This window comes from Tursiops truncatus, chromosome 2 (genome assembly GCF_011762595.2).
Source record: "Tursiops truncatus isolate mTurTru1 chromosome 2, mTurTru1.mat.Y, whole genome shotgun sequence".
Classification (NCBI taxonomy): Eukaryota; Metazoa; Chordata; class Mammalia; order Artiodactyla; family Delphinidae; genus Tursiops; species Tursiops truncatus.
The window spans coordinates 29509796-29524758 of record NC_047035.1 but is presented as its reverse complement, the minus strand read 5'-3'; the positions used below and the strand labels follow the sequence as shown (position 1 = coordinate 29524758).

At 46.8% G+C, this 14963-nt stretch overlaps 1 protein-coding gene across 15 annotated transcripts in view; it reads left to right on the top strand.

The window, feature by feature from the left end:
- DCAF4 (DDB1 and CUL4 associated factor 4) overlaps positions 1-14963 on the top strand; it is a 54229-nt gene that overhangs the window by 10143 nt on the left and 29123 nt on the right. For 10 of the 15 annotated variants that reach the window (XR_012329912.1, XM_073800287.1, XM_033850952.2 and 7 more), the window contains exons 2-11: positions 573-669; positions 2794-2894; positions 3293-3450; positions 4129-4211; positions 5386-5488; positions 7322-7465; positions 8355-8404; positions 13078-13157; positions 14242-14340; positions 14463-14560. Coding sequence is in view for 14 of the 15 variants with exons in the window: in XM_073800287.1 (XP_073656388.1) it covers positions 581-669; positions 2794-2894; positions 3293-3450; positions 4129-4211; positions 5386-5488; positions 7322-7465; positions 8355-8404; positions 13078-13157; positions 14242-14340; positions 14463-14560 (1005 nt within the window). In the remaining variant the exon portion in view is untranslated. Of the gene's footprint in view, positions 1-572; positions 670-2793; positions 2895-3292; positions 3451-4128; positions 4212-5385; positions 5489-7321; positions 7466-8354; positions 8419-13077; positions 13158-14241; positions 14341-14462; positions 14561-14963 lie in introns of all 15 variants that reach the window. The other 5 variants (XM_073800286.1, XM_033850947.2, XM_033850950.2 and 2 more) reach the window with 5 other exon arrangements.

Below are 14963 nucleotides of genomic sequence, written 5' to 3'. Positions count from 1 at the left end.
GTGTACTTCAGGAAACTAAAACACTCTCTAAAGCACATTGAGAAGTCACATGCCACTGGCCCCATTTAATTTGTTCACAATTTTTCCTGCTTGATACTGAAACCGAGGAAGAGATAGTGTTCACGATTAACTATTCTCTATGAACAGGGATGTGGGTGGATCGAAAGAAAAATTATTATATGCTCTGGAGTTAATCTGGTAAGGAAAAGAAGACTAGCTTAGGAGGGTTCTCATGCCAGGCTCAGACTGTTGTTGGAAAGTAATTGTGAGAGTCTGTCAACACGTCACACAGTGACCTGGGGAATGGAGGTTGGCAGGTTGTCGGGCCAGGCATCAGCTGTGAGGTAAGAGGACTGCAGCCAGAGAGATGGCTACAGACGCGTTGGGTTTTATTTGTGTGTCCACCTGGTGGCAGTCCTACAGGTAAGGCTTGGTGGCGGCTTTAATGATAACCCAGGTTGGGCCATCCTTTTGCCTAGTTCTGAGCATGAAGGAACTATCAAGAAGCAAACAGAAGAGAAAGGTGTGCACACATGCATTTGTATGTAATTTTCTTTCTTTTTCTCTTTTAGCAGCTGAAATGCATAAAAGCAGGGGGCAGAGTAGAAGACATGGGAGAAGGAGCCACCGACACAACCCTTGGTTCAGACAGCATGGTTCTAATGAGAGGCAAGTGCTGTTGCCCAGTGTCTTACTAGCGTTGACAGCACCCTCACACGCACATGACTCCCTGGGGGTCTCAGAAAAATGCAGGCTCTGAGGTCGGGCCGACTAGAGTCTGTGCTTCTCACATGCTCCCAAGGGGATGTCTGCTGGGGGCCAGCCTGCCTGCCACACTTTGAGTAGTGAGGAGGTGGCCACACTTGTCTTTCTTTTCATTGTGACCATGACTTCTGGCTGGAGCCTTAGCCACAGGCTTAGAAGTAAACATTATCTGATACAACTGGGGAGCTCTTTCTCCATTTTTTAGTCTTTCTTCTTTTTTTTCAGCCTATGAAAGTAGCTTTCTGGAAACCTAATTTCGTTAATTCAGCCTAAATCCTAAGTAAGGCTATATAATATATAATACGATAGAGAATTTAATAAACACAAAAAGGTATAAAGAATAATACAATGAATATTAGGTACCTACCACCCAGCTTGAAAAATAAAACAGTGTATACTTAGGTGAAATCCCCATAATAAATATTTTCCACACTCTACTTATCTAATCTCAGAACATGATTCACCCCACCCCACCCCAGGAGAGGATACCTCTTCACAGTTCAGGGCTGCTGACGTGACTTCTGGCCATAGGAAGTCTTTGCACAGCCCTCTCCTCACCAAAGGAGACCCGTATGCTAATTTCAAAAGTCTTTCACACTCCACATCTCCTTTTAAAATGGACAGATTTCTAGCTATAGGGTCAGAAGATGTCAAATGCCAGTATGCTTCTCTAGAACAGATTAACTCAAACAGAAAAAAAAAAAAAGCATCAGAATGTTGTGGAAGAAACAAGGGCTTTGGAATTAGGAAGTCTGGGTTTGACGCTCTACGTTTTCCTGTGTGAAATTGGTCCAGCTATTTAATCACCCTGAGTCACTCTTCGTGTACCATACTTCTCTTGTGAGGTTCGTAATAATGTATGTAAAGGCCCATCAGGCTGCCTGTCTCTGAGTAGGCCCTGTGTATATGGTGGACCTCATTTGGTGCAGAATAATAGGGACTCTGAACCAAAGTCCCCAACATGACCCATACTGTAGAAAGATCAGGACAGGTACTCAATGTTTGTATGTTTTATGAGGAGAACCATGGATACTCTTTGGGCCCCAGGCCTTCCCTCAAGAGCGCGTCGCGCAGCAAACTGTGACCTGCACAGCGAGAGAGTCTTGATTCAGCTTGGCAGAGTCACGTGGAAGCCGGCTGGACAGCCACCTTCCGGGCTCCCTGTGGAAAGAATGGGGCAGCGGTCCTTGGGCTAGAGATGTAGACCTTTGTTATAACCCTTAATCCTTCCTCCGCTTGCTGCTGATCACACGTGAGCTTCCTCAGGAAGCTCTGGGCCGTAAAAAGGGAGAATAAATAATTTTCTCTAAAACTGTGCATAGTTAGTATTGATAGACAAAAGAGAGAGTTCTTTGATTCCTTTAACCTAGTTTTGCAGTTTTTATTCCTTTTGGTGTTATAGGGGGCAGGGGAAGTTCTTAATTTTAAAGTGGATTTTACCAGAATTCTAAAATTAGGTCTTTTGTTCTTTCATTATATCCTTCAGCCTATAATTGCCACAGAAGCTGCTTGTAGCTTTGCAAAATGAGTATTTAAACCATGGCTCTATCCCGGTATTGCTGAGCAAATCACCTCTGTGCCCTGAACCCCAGTTTCTCCATCTGCATGGTTGAGTAACCAAGTAAAATTTAAACTTTTGTACTGCTGAATCCAATAAAAAATGAAATTCACCTGGCCTTGTAACTGCTGTTGAGCTGACAAATGAGTCCAGCTGGTAAAATTCTTATTGGCCAAGATTTCTGTTCTCATTTTCATCTGGAAAATTCCAAAAGACCTCACAAAATGCTCAAATGAGGAGATACAAAAGAGGAACTACTGTGACCTGCATCCTCGTAAGGATGAGAAACCAAAAACCGTGCCCTAACTTTGGTGTATTTGCAGTAGGTAAACTGCTTCCAAGAAAAAGAGGGGTCAGTGCTCCCCAAGTAATCGAGGGTTGGGGTGAAGGCTGTGGAACTGCAGGACCCCAGAGTCAAAGAATGACTGGGACTCATTGGCTGCAAGTTAACCCTGACTGTGTGTCAACAGGAATAATACAAGGGTACAGCAAAGCCCACAGGGTTCCAGCCACAGCGATGATGAGGCCCCGTCGACCTCCTCGAGCACAGCGGGCAGCTCTTCTGTGCCAGGTAAGGCAGCCTGCTGGACAGGGCTCCTCCGGCCCTGCCTGTGGGGAAAGAGGAAACCTAGTTGTGCCTCGTCATCTAGTTATGTCTGTTCTGGCTGCCCGTCTCCTCAGCCCTGTGTGTCTTCACTTGTGTGTGGGTACACTCCATGTGTGTCATCAGCCCATTCCTGGCTTGGAGGAAATTCTGGGAGCAAATTGAAACAAGAACCGTGATCCTGAGGCAGACAGCTCCCCACAGGACTGAACTGGGCCCGGGATGGTGACTGGCAGCGCTAGCCCACCTCCTGCCCCTCAGGAAAGACCAGCAGCTGTGAGGGGTGGTAGGCAGGCCCCTGGGCTTCTCGCTGGGTGACTCGGTTCACGGTGTTTTAAGTTGGATTTTATTTCTTTTGACTAAAGATCTACCAGGTTATTACTTTGACCCTGAAAAGAAACGCTACTTCCGCTTGCTCCCTGGACATAACAACTGCAACCCCCTCACGAAGGAGAGCATCCGGCAGAAGGAAATGGAGAGCAAAAGGCTGCAGCTGCTAGAGGAAGAGGACAAGCAGGGAAAGGTAGGCTCCACAGCCCCAGGAGCTGCCCTGTCCCCTCCACTCCTGCCAGCATCCACCCACTGCCACAAGGAGGTGCCAATTAAACGCCCCTGTAACCCTCAGCGTAGCGCACTTTAGGAGGGTGGTGTCGAATTTTCCCTGACAGGAACCTGATGAAGAGAATAAGAACAGGCAAGAAATCTCCTCCCACCACCACCTCCCTATTCTTATTTGCTGGGTTTCATCAGGAATTCTTACATTCTGTCCTTCCCCAGGAGACTGTTGGGTAGCAGCCCAATACAGCCTCTGTAACTGTGTATTTTAAATAGAAAACCAGAGTGTGTGGTTTGGATACGAGGGTTTCTGGTACCCCTTCTGGAGATGAGATGCCAGGACATTTCCATGATCATGGGGACAATGGAATGGAAAGTCTGGGCCCCACAGTAACCGTAGGTCGAATGGAAAGGGTGTTACAGACCTGAGTGTCCAGTGCCATTCCTGCACTCACTAGCTCAATGGCCTCATCTCCTCAGGTATAAATTGATGGGGGACTTGGAGAGGTGCTGAGCAGACTTCCCCTCTCACACATGCTTCCTTGTGATAGGCTTTTCCTCTTTCCAAGGAGAGGAGACTAGAATCCTAAAAACATAATTCATTATACAATAACATAAAACTTCACTGAATCTTTCTCTCTTTTAGAAAACAGCCAGGTTGGGATTTAATGCATCTTCCTTACTACAAAAAAGCAAGCTGGGTTTTCTCAACGTCACCAGTTACTGCCGGTAAGAGAACGCCTCTTTGTTATGTTTTCTTCATGAATGTTCTTTTCCTATTTCTTATTTCCATGATCCAAGAATTGTCAGGATAGAGCACGTAGCTGCTCCGTGAGGAGTGTTCACAGTTGAGGAGCTTCAGCTCGACAGCCTGCTTCTGCTGCTGAAATCAGCCCTGAGAGAATCATCCTTCCTTTAGAGCCAGGGAGAGAGGAGAGGGGATCTAGGCAGAGAAATTGGGCAGAAATTTCTCAAGATGACTCCTCTTTGTTACTTGTAAATCATTTCTAGTTAAGTAGAAGGTCCTTTAACTTCATCCCGTCAGCCTTCTGCCTCTTTTTCTCCTTCTAATGAGTTGTCACCAAAAAGGGAACGTTAAATGGATGTGTACTAAACTTCAAATACTGGTGATGTCTGATACAGTTCTAACTAAAGCCCTGTGAGATAGGTTGACACTTTCCCCAGGTTCCAGAAGAAGAGACTGAGACTCAGAGTGGAATGATTTGCTCAGGGTAAAGCTAGAAAGCGGGGGGATCTGTCTGACTCCCCAGCCTGAGCTCCTAACCCCTGCATTCTGCTGCCTCCCACTCTACCTGGGCCAGTGAAGAAACAACATGGGTGTGGGTGGTCTACCCAGGGAGGCCCCCTCAGGGAAGGCCAGCCCTGCAGGCAGTGTCAGTCAGGGCAGGTAGGGGTGTGCTTGTCCTGTGTTTCTCTCCTTCTGAGAGGGAAAAGAGTTAAAGATCTAGTTAGGAAGATCTGTTCTTCACCCTAAAACATGCTCGGTCTTTGGTGGAGAGGAAAAGGGGTAACCGGATGGGCAGCTGCATGCCTGGCTCTTCATGAACTGTGTGCCCTTCAGCAGGTGGTTTCATTTCTCAGGCACATTCTCTTCATCTCAAGAGAACGAGTTGCACTAGATGATCCAATACAAGTCCTTCTAGTTCTGACTTTCTTTGACACTGTGAATGAGCCACCCATTTCTTTGCTTTAGTTTCCCTAAGAGTTCTAAAATTGAGATTCTTTGGGGCCTTGCTCAGCTCCATTGCTGAGATTTAATATGGAGAGAGCGGACGAGAGAAGGTGGTCTTCAGGGTGTGGGACAGAGCAGAACCCCTGCATCTTCATGGATATCTAGGTATGATGTCCATACCTCCCCTGCTCCCCTCTTTCTCCTCTGCAGTTTAGCCCATGAGCTGCGAGTGAGCTGCATGCAGAGGAAGAAGGTCCAAATTCAGAGCTCGGATCCCTCCGCTTTGGCAAGTGACCGATTTAACCTGATACTGGTGAGTGGGAGGGAGCCATCTGTAGGTTCCAGAGACATAGTTGCCATCCCCTGGACAATTCGTGGCTTTGCATTCGTTTTCATCAAGCCTGGCTGTGTAGAAGCCACTAGCCATGAAAGCAGGTTTTATGGTTTTAACAAGCACCTACCAGCTACCCATTGGCAGATGCCAAGCTGGCAAGACAGGATGTGCTGTGACCATTGTCACCCCCACTACAGCTCTGTCATTTGACATTAGAGCCGGAGTCCACACACGCTGACAGAGAAGCATCACAAAGTAACTTTCCCATGGGTATGTTGTGTACACAGTTGAAAAGTTACGTGGAGGACCAGGGGCTTCTGATCCATTCCATACTGGACAGGATTTGGTGGCCAAACCTGAAGCACTAGTGTCCTTGAGTAGCAACAGCGTATTAGTTTCTTGCTTTCTGTCCCTGACCTCAGTAACAGGGGCCTGCAGGCCATGTCTCTGGGCCTGCACATCCAGCACACCTCCACTGCATCATTTGCGGGGAGCAGAAAATGATCTCTCTGCTTCTGGTTTAGACCCGGACTGGAAGCCAGGGGGCAGAGAAATGTTGGCAGAGGACCAGAGGGTCCACTGCAAACAGAAGTAGCCAGACCTCTCAGCTGGACTGGCAACTCCTGGAGGCCTTCCTGGAGGCTGAGGGACAGCCAAGGACAGTGAGAGAAGGACACAAAATAGAGAGCCTCAGCCTGGTGGTCTACTGACAGGACGCAATTTACCCTTGAGGTCCTGCCCCAGGACCTCTACAACAGATCCCTTCACGTAAGGAGTGTCAGGGGCCAGGACTCATGTTTTCTCCTGTGTTTGGGGAACAGTTTGACCTGAATCAAGTAGAATACTTTCTTGTGGTGGGTTCCCCTCAGGAGCCCCTTCCCTGGGGTTCTTCAGTAAACCGGGTGGGGACAGTGGAGATCACTGCACCTGCTGCTTAGCGTGGCCTGAGCACCTGTTCTTCATACTTTGTGTGCTGGTGTTTGGAAGACCCTCCCCATGATCCAGAGTTACGATGACTGGATGGCTGGTGTGACCCAGAGGGGTGGGAAGGGCAGTTTGTCACCCAGGGATCAGAGTTTTCAGATCTGACTCTAGTCACTGGTAATGATTCTTCAGGAATATAAGTATTCTTGCCAAGTAAACTTGCAAAGTGAGTGTGTTTTCACCAGCACCCAAACCCATGTGTATTTGTGTATGTTATATTTATAAATATATTTTAAAAAACACATAAACATATAAAGGTTTTGCTGTGAAATAATTATTAACCACATTTTTTAAATGAAAACAGAAAATCTTAAAAATAACCCACATCCCAGTGCCATCTTTCCTATTGTAATTTTTTTCCCCCATGCGATACCTTTCTTTTTACTAGGTGATGATCACAATGCTTATGTAATAGGAATACAATTTTGCTTTCTTCTTTTATCCCTTGGCAGTTATAATTAGCATTTTCCACATTTCTGTGTGGCTTTCATGATGGCCACATGCTCTGTCACCATGTGGCTCATCTAAACTCCTCTGGGTGGACATTAGGACTCTCCCAAACCCAGTTCTGAGAGGGATCACTGTGCAGACTGGCCGTGCCCCCTCACTGCCTTTTTTGCTCCTGAACTGTGAGACCAGATGCCTGTCAGCTTTGCCCAGTGATGGCTACACCAAGAAGGGGCAAGTCAGGTCATTCCGCACTTGCTCATGGGCGAGAACCCTCACCTGGTGAAAACACACAAGAGCGTGGGAGCTAGGTAGACGGTCTTTCGGCAGACCGCGTGGCTCAGCCTGGGAGGCCACCCACAGTCCGCCTCCCTTCTCCAGGCGGATACCAACAGTGACCGGCTCTTCACCGTGAACGATGTCAAAGTCGGGGGCTCCAAGTATGGCATCATCAACCTGCGTGGCCTGAAGACCCCCACGCTCAGGGTGCACATGCATGAAAACCTCTACTTCACCAACCGGAAGGTACGCTGCGCTTCCCTTTAGCCATGGCAGCCTGCTCTGCCATTGGATCCAGGGCACTGCGGTAATTGGCCAAATTCAGAGTAGAGGAGAGAGCTTTGTGAAGAAGGCAGGGCTCAGTTACCTCATTTTCTCAAGGGAAAAAATGGAGTTTTAGATACTGAGAACTCATAGGGGAAGAAAAGGGCCTCATTAGTTTCTCGTCTTGGAAGAGAAATGAATTTACATGGGGGAGGACTTGAAGCAGTGTTGCTTTAATTAAACTGTTTCAGGGACTTCCCTCCAGGGGGGTTAAGTTGATCCAAAGGAGCCGATGCTAAAGCACAGAGTTCCTGGGAGGTGGGCCACAGAGGGCTGGGTGGAGGGTCCTCCCAATGTATCAGAACATTATGTCAACCTTCCAGTCAGTCGTAGCCAGCACTGAAATTTATGTAAATGTAAGGAGCCTGCTATCTAGGGGGCAACCTTTAACATGGCAGTGGGTGATGGCTGCATCTGTAAGAAGCTGTGATTTTCTGTTCTGTTGAGACATGAGCCACAAGACGGACACAGGTTGAAAATGGTTTCTGGGTGAAGTGAGATCCGTTGCAGAGAATTCATCCCTGGCCTATACCAGAGGGTATACCAAATGGCTCATTGTGATGCCCATGCTGTGCTGATGATGAAGGACTGTGGCCTGGGGGTTACTTCTTTCCTTTCCCCTCAAGGTTCTGCACGGTGGGGCAGGGAGCTTCCTTGTTCTCAGAATGCTCGTTCCAGTCCCTATTCAAGGAGTGAGACCTGAAGAAAGCAGTCAGTCACATTACTGTTCTATAAGAAAGTATTTGTCTGTTTCTCTCCATAAGTTGGCATCAAACCAATCTTTCCATCTGGCTGTGTGTTTCCTCACCAGGTGAACGCTGTGAGCTGGGCCTCGCTGAATCACCTGGATTCCCACATTCTGTATCTTTTGGCAGGTGAAGAGGTTTGGTGGGCCGGCCATGCCCTGATGTAGACCAGGGCATCTGGGGGGTTTGTGAGATGGTGTTTTAGTGTCCAGAGGTCTAGGCCATTCTGCACGAATGTCTCACCTTGTAGGAAAGAGCAATGCACCCACTAGAAAACAAGGATTCCCATGGAGCACAGAGAAGTAGCTGAGGTCCTGGAATGACGTCAGTGTTACCAGGTGCCAGACACTGTTCTGGAACTTGAGAGTTGGTGCTTTAGCAGAGGAACAAAGCAGAAAGGAACAGTAAAGCCTTGAAAAGGAACCCCAAATCCTCCTGAGGCAGAGGAGGAGGAGCCTCCCAAGGCAGGGAGGCTGAGGGCACACACCAGAGAAGAGTGTTCCTTTGACATCGGACTGGGGCTGTGGGCTCTGGGCCTAGGTTCCCTGCCCAGAGATGGCCTTCTTTAGAGCACTCTTCATTCTAGTCTCTTCCTTCCCTACCCAGAGAGCCATCTGGGCTTTGTAGGAGCACGCAGTACAGTGTCAGGGTAGCTGGGATCCCTGGGGTTTTTTTTTTTTTTTAACTTTATTTTTATTAGGATATGATCTGGCAGCATCCCTTTATTTATTTATTTATTGCGGTACGCGGGCCTCTCACTGTTGTGGCCTCTCCCATTGCGGAGCACAGGCTCCGGATGCGCAGGCTCAGTGGCCATGGCTCACGGGCCCAGCCGCTCCGCGGCATGTGGGATCTTCCCGGACTGGGGCATGAACCCGTGTCCCCTGCATCAGCAGGCAGACTCTCAACATCTGCGCCACCAGGGAAGCCCCCTGGGGTCTCTTGATGATGCAGAGGACAGCTGTCCATCGTGTCCTTCATGGAATGATACTGTTTGACCCAAAGCCAAAGCCACATGTTAATGAGTCTTGTTGTGGTTCATTTCCATAATAAATGAGTTCGCTCACATAAATGAAACTATGTGACCACTTGTCATACCTAACGCCAGCTTCAGAGTTGTCATAAGGTTAACTAGTTAACATCTGTGAATACACTTAGCACAGTGCTTGGCCATGTCATGGGTCCTCAACAAATGATGCCTGAATTGGAATCTGTTGGTTTGGGGGTTTTTTTTGTTTCGGGGGAGGGTTGTTTGTTTGTTATTTTATTTATTTGGCTGCCCTGGGTCTTAGTTGCGGCACGTGGGATCCTTTTTTTCTTTCTTTCTTTCTTTTTTAAGTTGTGGCATGGGGCTCTTAGTTGCCGCATGCGGGATCTAGTTCCCTGACCAGGGATCAAACCCAGGTCTCCTGCATTGAGAGCATGGAATCTTAACCAGTGGACCACCAGGGAAGTCCCTCAAAGGGTTTTAAAGCCTAAAGCACATTAGAGATCTGATTATAACTTTTATGTAAGACAAACACAAAACTGTGTGTTCTGTAAATTGAAAGTTTTCTGTGGCTTTCATTTGGTGGGGTTTGTGGGGTGACGGGACCACCTGTTACTGTCTTGATCTTACCAGAGGGCAGAAGAGATAAAGCCTTAAAAGAGAGAAAACAAGAACCTCGCTCTCATTTCTGATCTTCAGACAATATGGCATTTATCCATGCTTCTCTTTGTGAGGATAAAAATCCATATATAGGGGCTTCCCTGGTGGCGCAGTGGTTGAGAGTCCGCCTGCCGATGCAGGGGACACAGGTTCGTGTCCCAGTCCGGGAAGATCCCACATGCCGCGGAGCGGCTGTGCCCGTGAGCCATGGCTGCTGAGCCTGCGCATCCGGAGCCGTGCTCCGCAACGGGAGAGGCCACAACAGTGAGAGGCCCACGTACCACAAAAAAAAAGAAAAAAAATCCATATATAGGCATACCTCAGAGATAGACAGATACAGATATAGATATACGAGTTACGTTTACACTATATTGTAGTCTGTTAAGTGTGCAGTAGCATCATGTTTGAAAAACAATGTACATACCTTAACTTAAAAATATTTTGTTGCTAAAAAATACTAATCATCTGAGCCTTCAACAAGTCATAATCTTTTTGCAATAGTAACATCAAAGATCACTGATCACAGATCACCATTAACAAAATAGTAATGAAAAAGTTTGAAATATTGTGAGAATTACCAAAATGTGACACAAAATGAGCAAATGCCACTGGGAAAATAGCACCAGTGGACTTGTTCAACACCAGGTTGCCACAAATCTTCAATTTGAAGAAAAAAAACAACAACACCACTATCTGTGAAGGGCAGCAAAGGAAAGCACAGTAAAAGGAACGAGTGTGGTCTATTGTGGTTTGATCAGCGGCTTGCCCTCTGGTGGTCATTTCAGGTAATCTTCAGGCTTTTGTGCACCTGATGCTTCTGCTGAAGGTCTTAAACTTTCTTCCTTTACAAAAATGACACATGGTTCAGACCTGCACTCTGCGCTTTTCCCCAAAGAGTGGTGGGAGGTTAGACTGAACTTTTTCTACACTTAGCAGGTTCTTCATTGACCTGTGGCCTTTTAAAGGATTAGCTCTATGATACTGGCCCTGTAAGTGTGATACAAAGATTGAGTGTAACCTGGGTTTCAGCCATAGTAACATGGGTAAGTGCACATGGGTAAGGACTTTCTCCCACATCCTTGCCCTACAAACGTAGAAGGAAAAGAGATTTATCTCAGAAGGAATTGAGCTGCCCAGATACAGTGTTCTCATTTATAGTTTCAGCAGCCTCTATACTAGAGATATTTAACATGGGGCTTACCACCCAAGGCAACACGATACCCACACATCACACATTCAGATGGTCAAGATCGTTGCCTGATTGCTTGGCAAAGGTGTACCTTTTTCAGTGAGGTGTGTGTGTTGATTCCACCAGCATCTATTGGGCATCTAGAATCCCTGTGCAAGGTGCTGGAGCTGGGCACCTCAGCAGGTGGTCAGTCTTTGCAGTGATGTCAATGGGGAATTGTAGGGTGCAGGGATTGGGGTGGCCTTCCTGGTGGTGGTTCCCACATGGGAAGGAGGGCATGGAGCTCCCATTAGAAGAGTGAGAAGCAAGCTTGGCACATTTGGCAGCAGTAAGTGGTTTGGTATCGGTGACATCTCTGGCTAGGTAGTACCTTGCAAAACCAAATCCTTGGGGCTGTGGGATGCCCCTGGAGGACTGTAGTCATGGATTCATTTCTCATATAGCAGTGAAGGTGGTAGGCTGGTGAGGGTGAGACCTCGGATGGAAGGCTGTTGCAAGACTAAAGATGGTGGTGGAGAGGGTGTGAACTGATGAGCAGGAATGGAGGAGAGACACGAGTTTAAGAGGCTTAGGACCTAGACCAGGGAATCTTGGTGATAGGAGAAGGTCCAAGGATGGAACACCAGGAGAGTGGTTGTGGAGGCCAAGAAGGAGTGTATAGGTAGAAACCGTGCTGCATGGCCCGGGGTAGGCCTGGAAATCCTTCATCACTTTTAGTATTAGGAGCTCACTGGAGATCTTGGGGAGAACATTTCACTGGAAAGGTGAGGGTCTGACCTGGATTTTAGTGGGTTGAAGAGTAAAAGAAAGGCGAGGAAGTGGGGATAAACACAGGCTCCTCTTGAAGCTCTGAAGGGAAAGGGAAAGGAAGCAAATCAATCAGAAGACAGTCCGATAGAAAAGCAGGCAAAGGATATAAAGAGGCAGTTCACAGTAAGGGAAACGCAAATAACTATAATCAGATGTAGTTCAGAGAAATGCAAGTTAAAAGGAGATATTTTATGCCCATTCAGATAAACACGATTTTTAAGGTCTGATAGTGCCAAGTTTTGGCCTAGGTGGAGAACGGGGGGAAATGCTGGTATAAGTAAATGATACAGCCACTTCAAGTTGGAGATGCGTGTACTTTACAACCCCCCCAGTTCCACTCTAGGTATAGCAGTGTTTTCAAACTGTGAGTCATGACCTATCCTATAAACTGTGGCCCAGGAAATCAACTTATTGAGCAGCTTTTTTTTTAATGAAATAGGTTAGAAAATATCAGTTTCATATTTAGTAAGTGTAAATATTTTATGAAACTTTTGTTTCAAATGTTTGTGTGTATATAGCACACTGTGGTGAAAAATGAAATTCTTAACCACAGATGTAAGAAACTGTCTTAGAGAAGCCTCCCATACATGGGAGTGGGAGACAGGAGGATAGGAAGAGAGGCTCATTTCAGCAGCAGAGGGGGAAGAAAAAGCGAAAACTTCAGTGCTTATCAGCAGGAGACTGGATAAATAAATTGTGGTCTGTTCATACAAAGGAATGCTCTGCAGTGAAAACAGATGAACTGGAGTTACAAATATGAATACAGTTGCATCTAGGAGACAATGCAGGTTGCGCTGTTGTAGGAGATTCTGTGTGATGCCATTTACATGCGTTTTAAAATCAAACACATAAATGTGTTCTTTATATTGTTGATGGACAAATGTGTAGTGGAAATATTAAGGCCTAGAACTCAGACCAGTTTTAGAATAGCGATTCTCTCTGGGTGGAGGAAAGTTAAAAGGGGGCCTTTAACTGTATCTGTGACATTTTCTTCCTTTTAAAAAATCTGAAACTAAATATGGAAAATGTAAACATGTTAAATGTGGATGATGGGTATTATTATACCTTTTTCGAAGGGTACTGATGCCCCTTCTCCTCCCAGAGGAGACTTGTACTTGGCTGTCCTTAACGGCTTTTCCAGGCTGTGCCTCATGGGAATTGCAGAGACTCCAGGCTGTGCCACCCTGCTCCCAGCGTCATTGTTTGTCAGTAGTCATCCAGGTACAAGGGGTCCTTTTCCTTTGTATAAGGAGGTGCTAAGGGACATCTTTGTCCTTTTCCTCCCAGGAGCTGCAGCCAACAGCAGCATAAGCTCCATGGTGATGGCTTGGACAGGAGGGGTGGGAACCATGGGCTGGTGAGCCCAAGTCGGAGCTCGCAGGGTGGGGACAGTCTGCAGAGCACCTGGGAGGATTTCTTAAACCTGACCCAGGATTTGTACTAGAAGCATGTGCATCTTCACTTATCCCCTCCTTTTGGGTCATTTCAGCAGCCGGAACAGTTAAAAGTGTGTGTAACCAGTACAAGAGATGAAAATATTTATTGGGGCTGCCTATATAGATCGCCCAGAGAGCATCTGTTAAGCTCCTACTGTATGGCAGGTTCTGTCAGGGATACTTACATTCTGTCTGGCTGAAGGCAGTCCAACTGCCTGGCAGCGTTCTGGATATTAAGTTTTCAGTCTTTCAGAGAATTAGGATCAATTAGACAAGGATCAGGCCTCTAAGAGTGCAGGCTTCAGGCAGACCTGACATGAATCCCAGCTGTGCCCCTTACCACTTTGAACAGATCGCTTAAGCTCTCTAAAGTAAATACCTGCCCCCTCAGGTTACATGGAGGATTAAATGATTTAACGCGCACTTACCCTGGTGCCTGGCATTTCATCATACAGCAAGCTTATGAGGTGGGAGTATATATTATCACCGTTTTACAGATGAGGAGACTGAGATAAAAAGAAGTTCGGAATTTCCCTTACAAAACCAAAAGATGGTGTGAGAAGTCAGGATAGTGGTTCCCTTTAGGGAGGAGTGAAGAGGGTAGTAATTGGGAGGGGACAGGAAGGGTACCAGGGTACTAGAATGTTCTATTTCTTAACCTGGGTAGTGGTTACATAGCTATACTTCACATAGTATACGTTAGAGTGTATACTATGATTTGTACCCTTAATGTATGTTTTATCAATTTAAAGAAATTATTTTTGAAAAAAGTTTGAGACCACATAGCTGGAATTGAAACCCTCCTATCTGACACCATACTGCCTCCCTGATAGCTGTTAGTCTTTCTAACACTACTACTGTCCCCTCAGCAGGAGACCGGCCTGGCATGCTCTGCAGTTTCCGGATCCCCGGGGCCTGGTCCTGTGCGTGGTCCCTGAACATCCAGGCAAATAACTGCTTTAGTACAGGTGAGCTACGGCTGCCTCCCCAGGTGCCCAGGGTAAAGGATTTCACAGACCCTAAACCCCTGTCCACAGTCCCTCTCCCCACACCTCGAGTGACACTGTCCGCCCATCTCCGTCTCTGTCAGGCTTGTCTCGGCGAGTCCTGGTGACCAGCGTGGTGACGGGACACCGGCAGTCATTTGGGACCAGCAGTGACGTCTTGGCCCAGCAGTTTGCTGTTATGGTTGGTTGGATTGGGAAGGGCCTGATAGAAAGTTTCCCAAGAGTGGACATTTTGCTGGATTGGAATGGGATTCCCCTGTGTGGAGTCTAGTCCTCCTCCCTCTTTTACAGGGAGAAGGAGGGCACCGGAAGTGATTAACAGGTTACTTGGTGAATAAGTCAGCGCTGAATGAAATTTGGCTGATCCGGAAGGGTGTGGCTCAGCTGCCTTTAAACAACTTATGAATTGTTAGCAATTCTTGAGTACTTGGATTAGCCAGCAGGACAGTAAAACTTTTTAATGTATAAATTAAGTATGTCCCAATTCATAACACTTTTATCTGCAGCTGTCAAGTTACACATTTTATAAATTTAAAAATCAAAATTCTAGTCATTACTACGTTTCAAAGACTTGACCTGCAGAA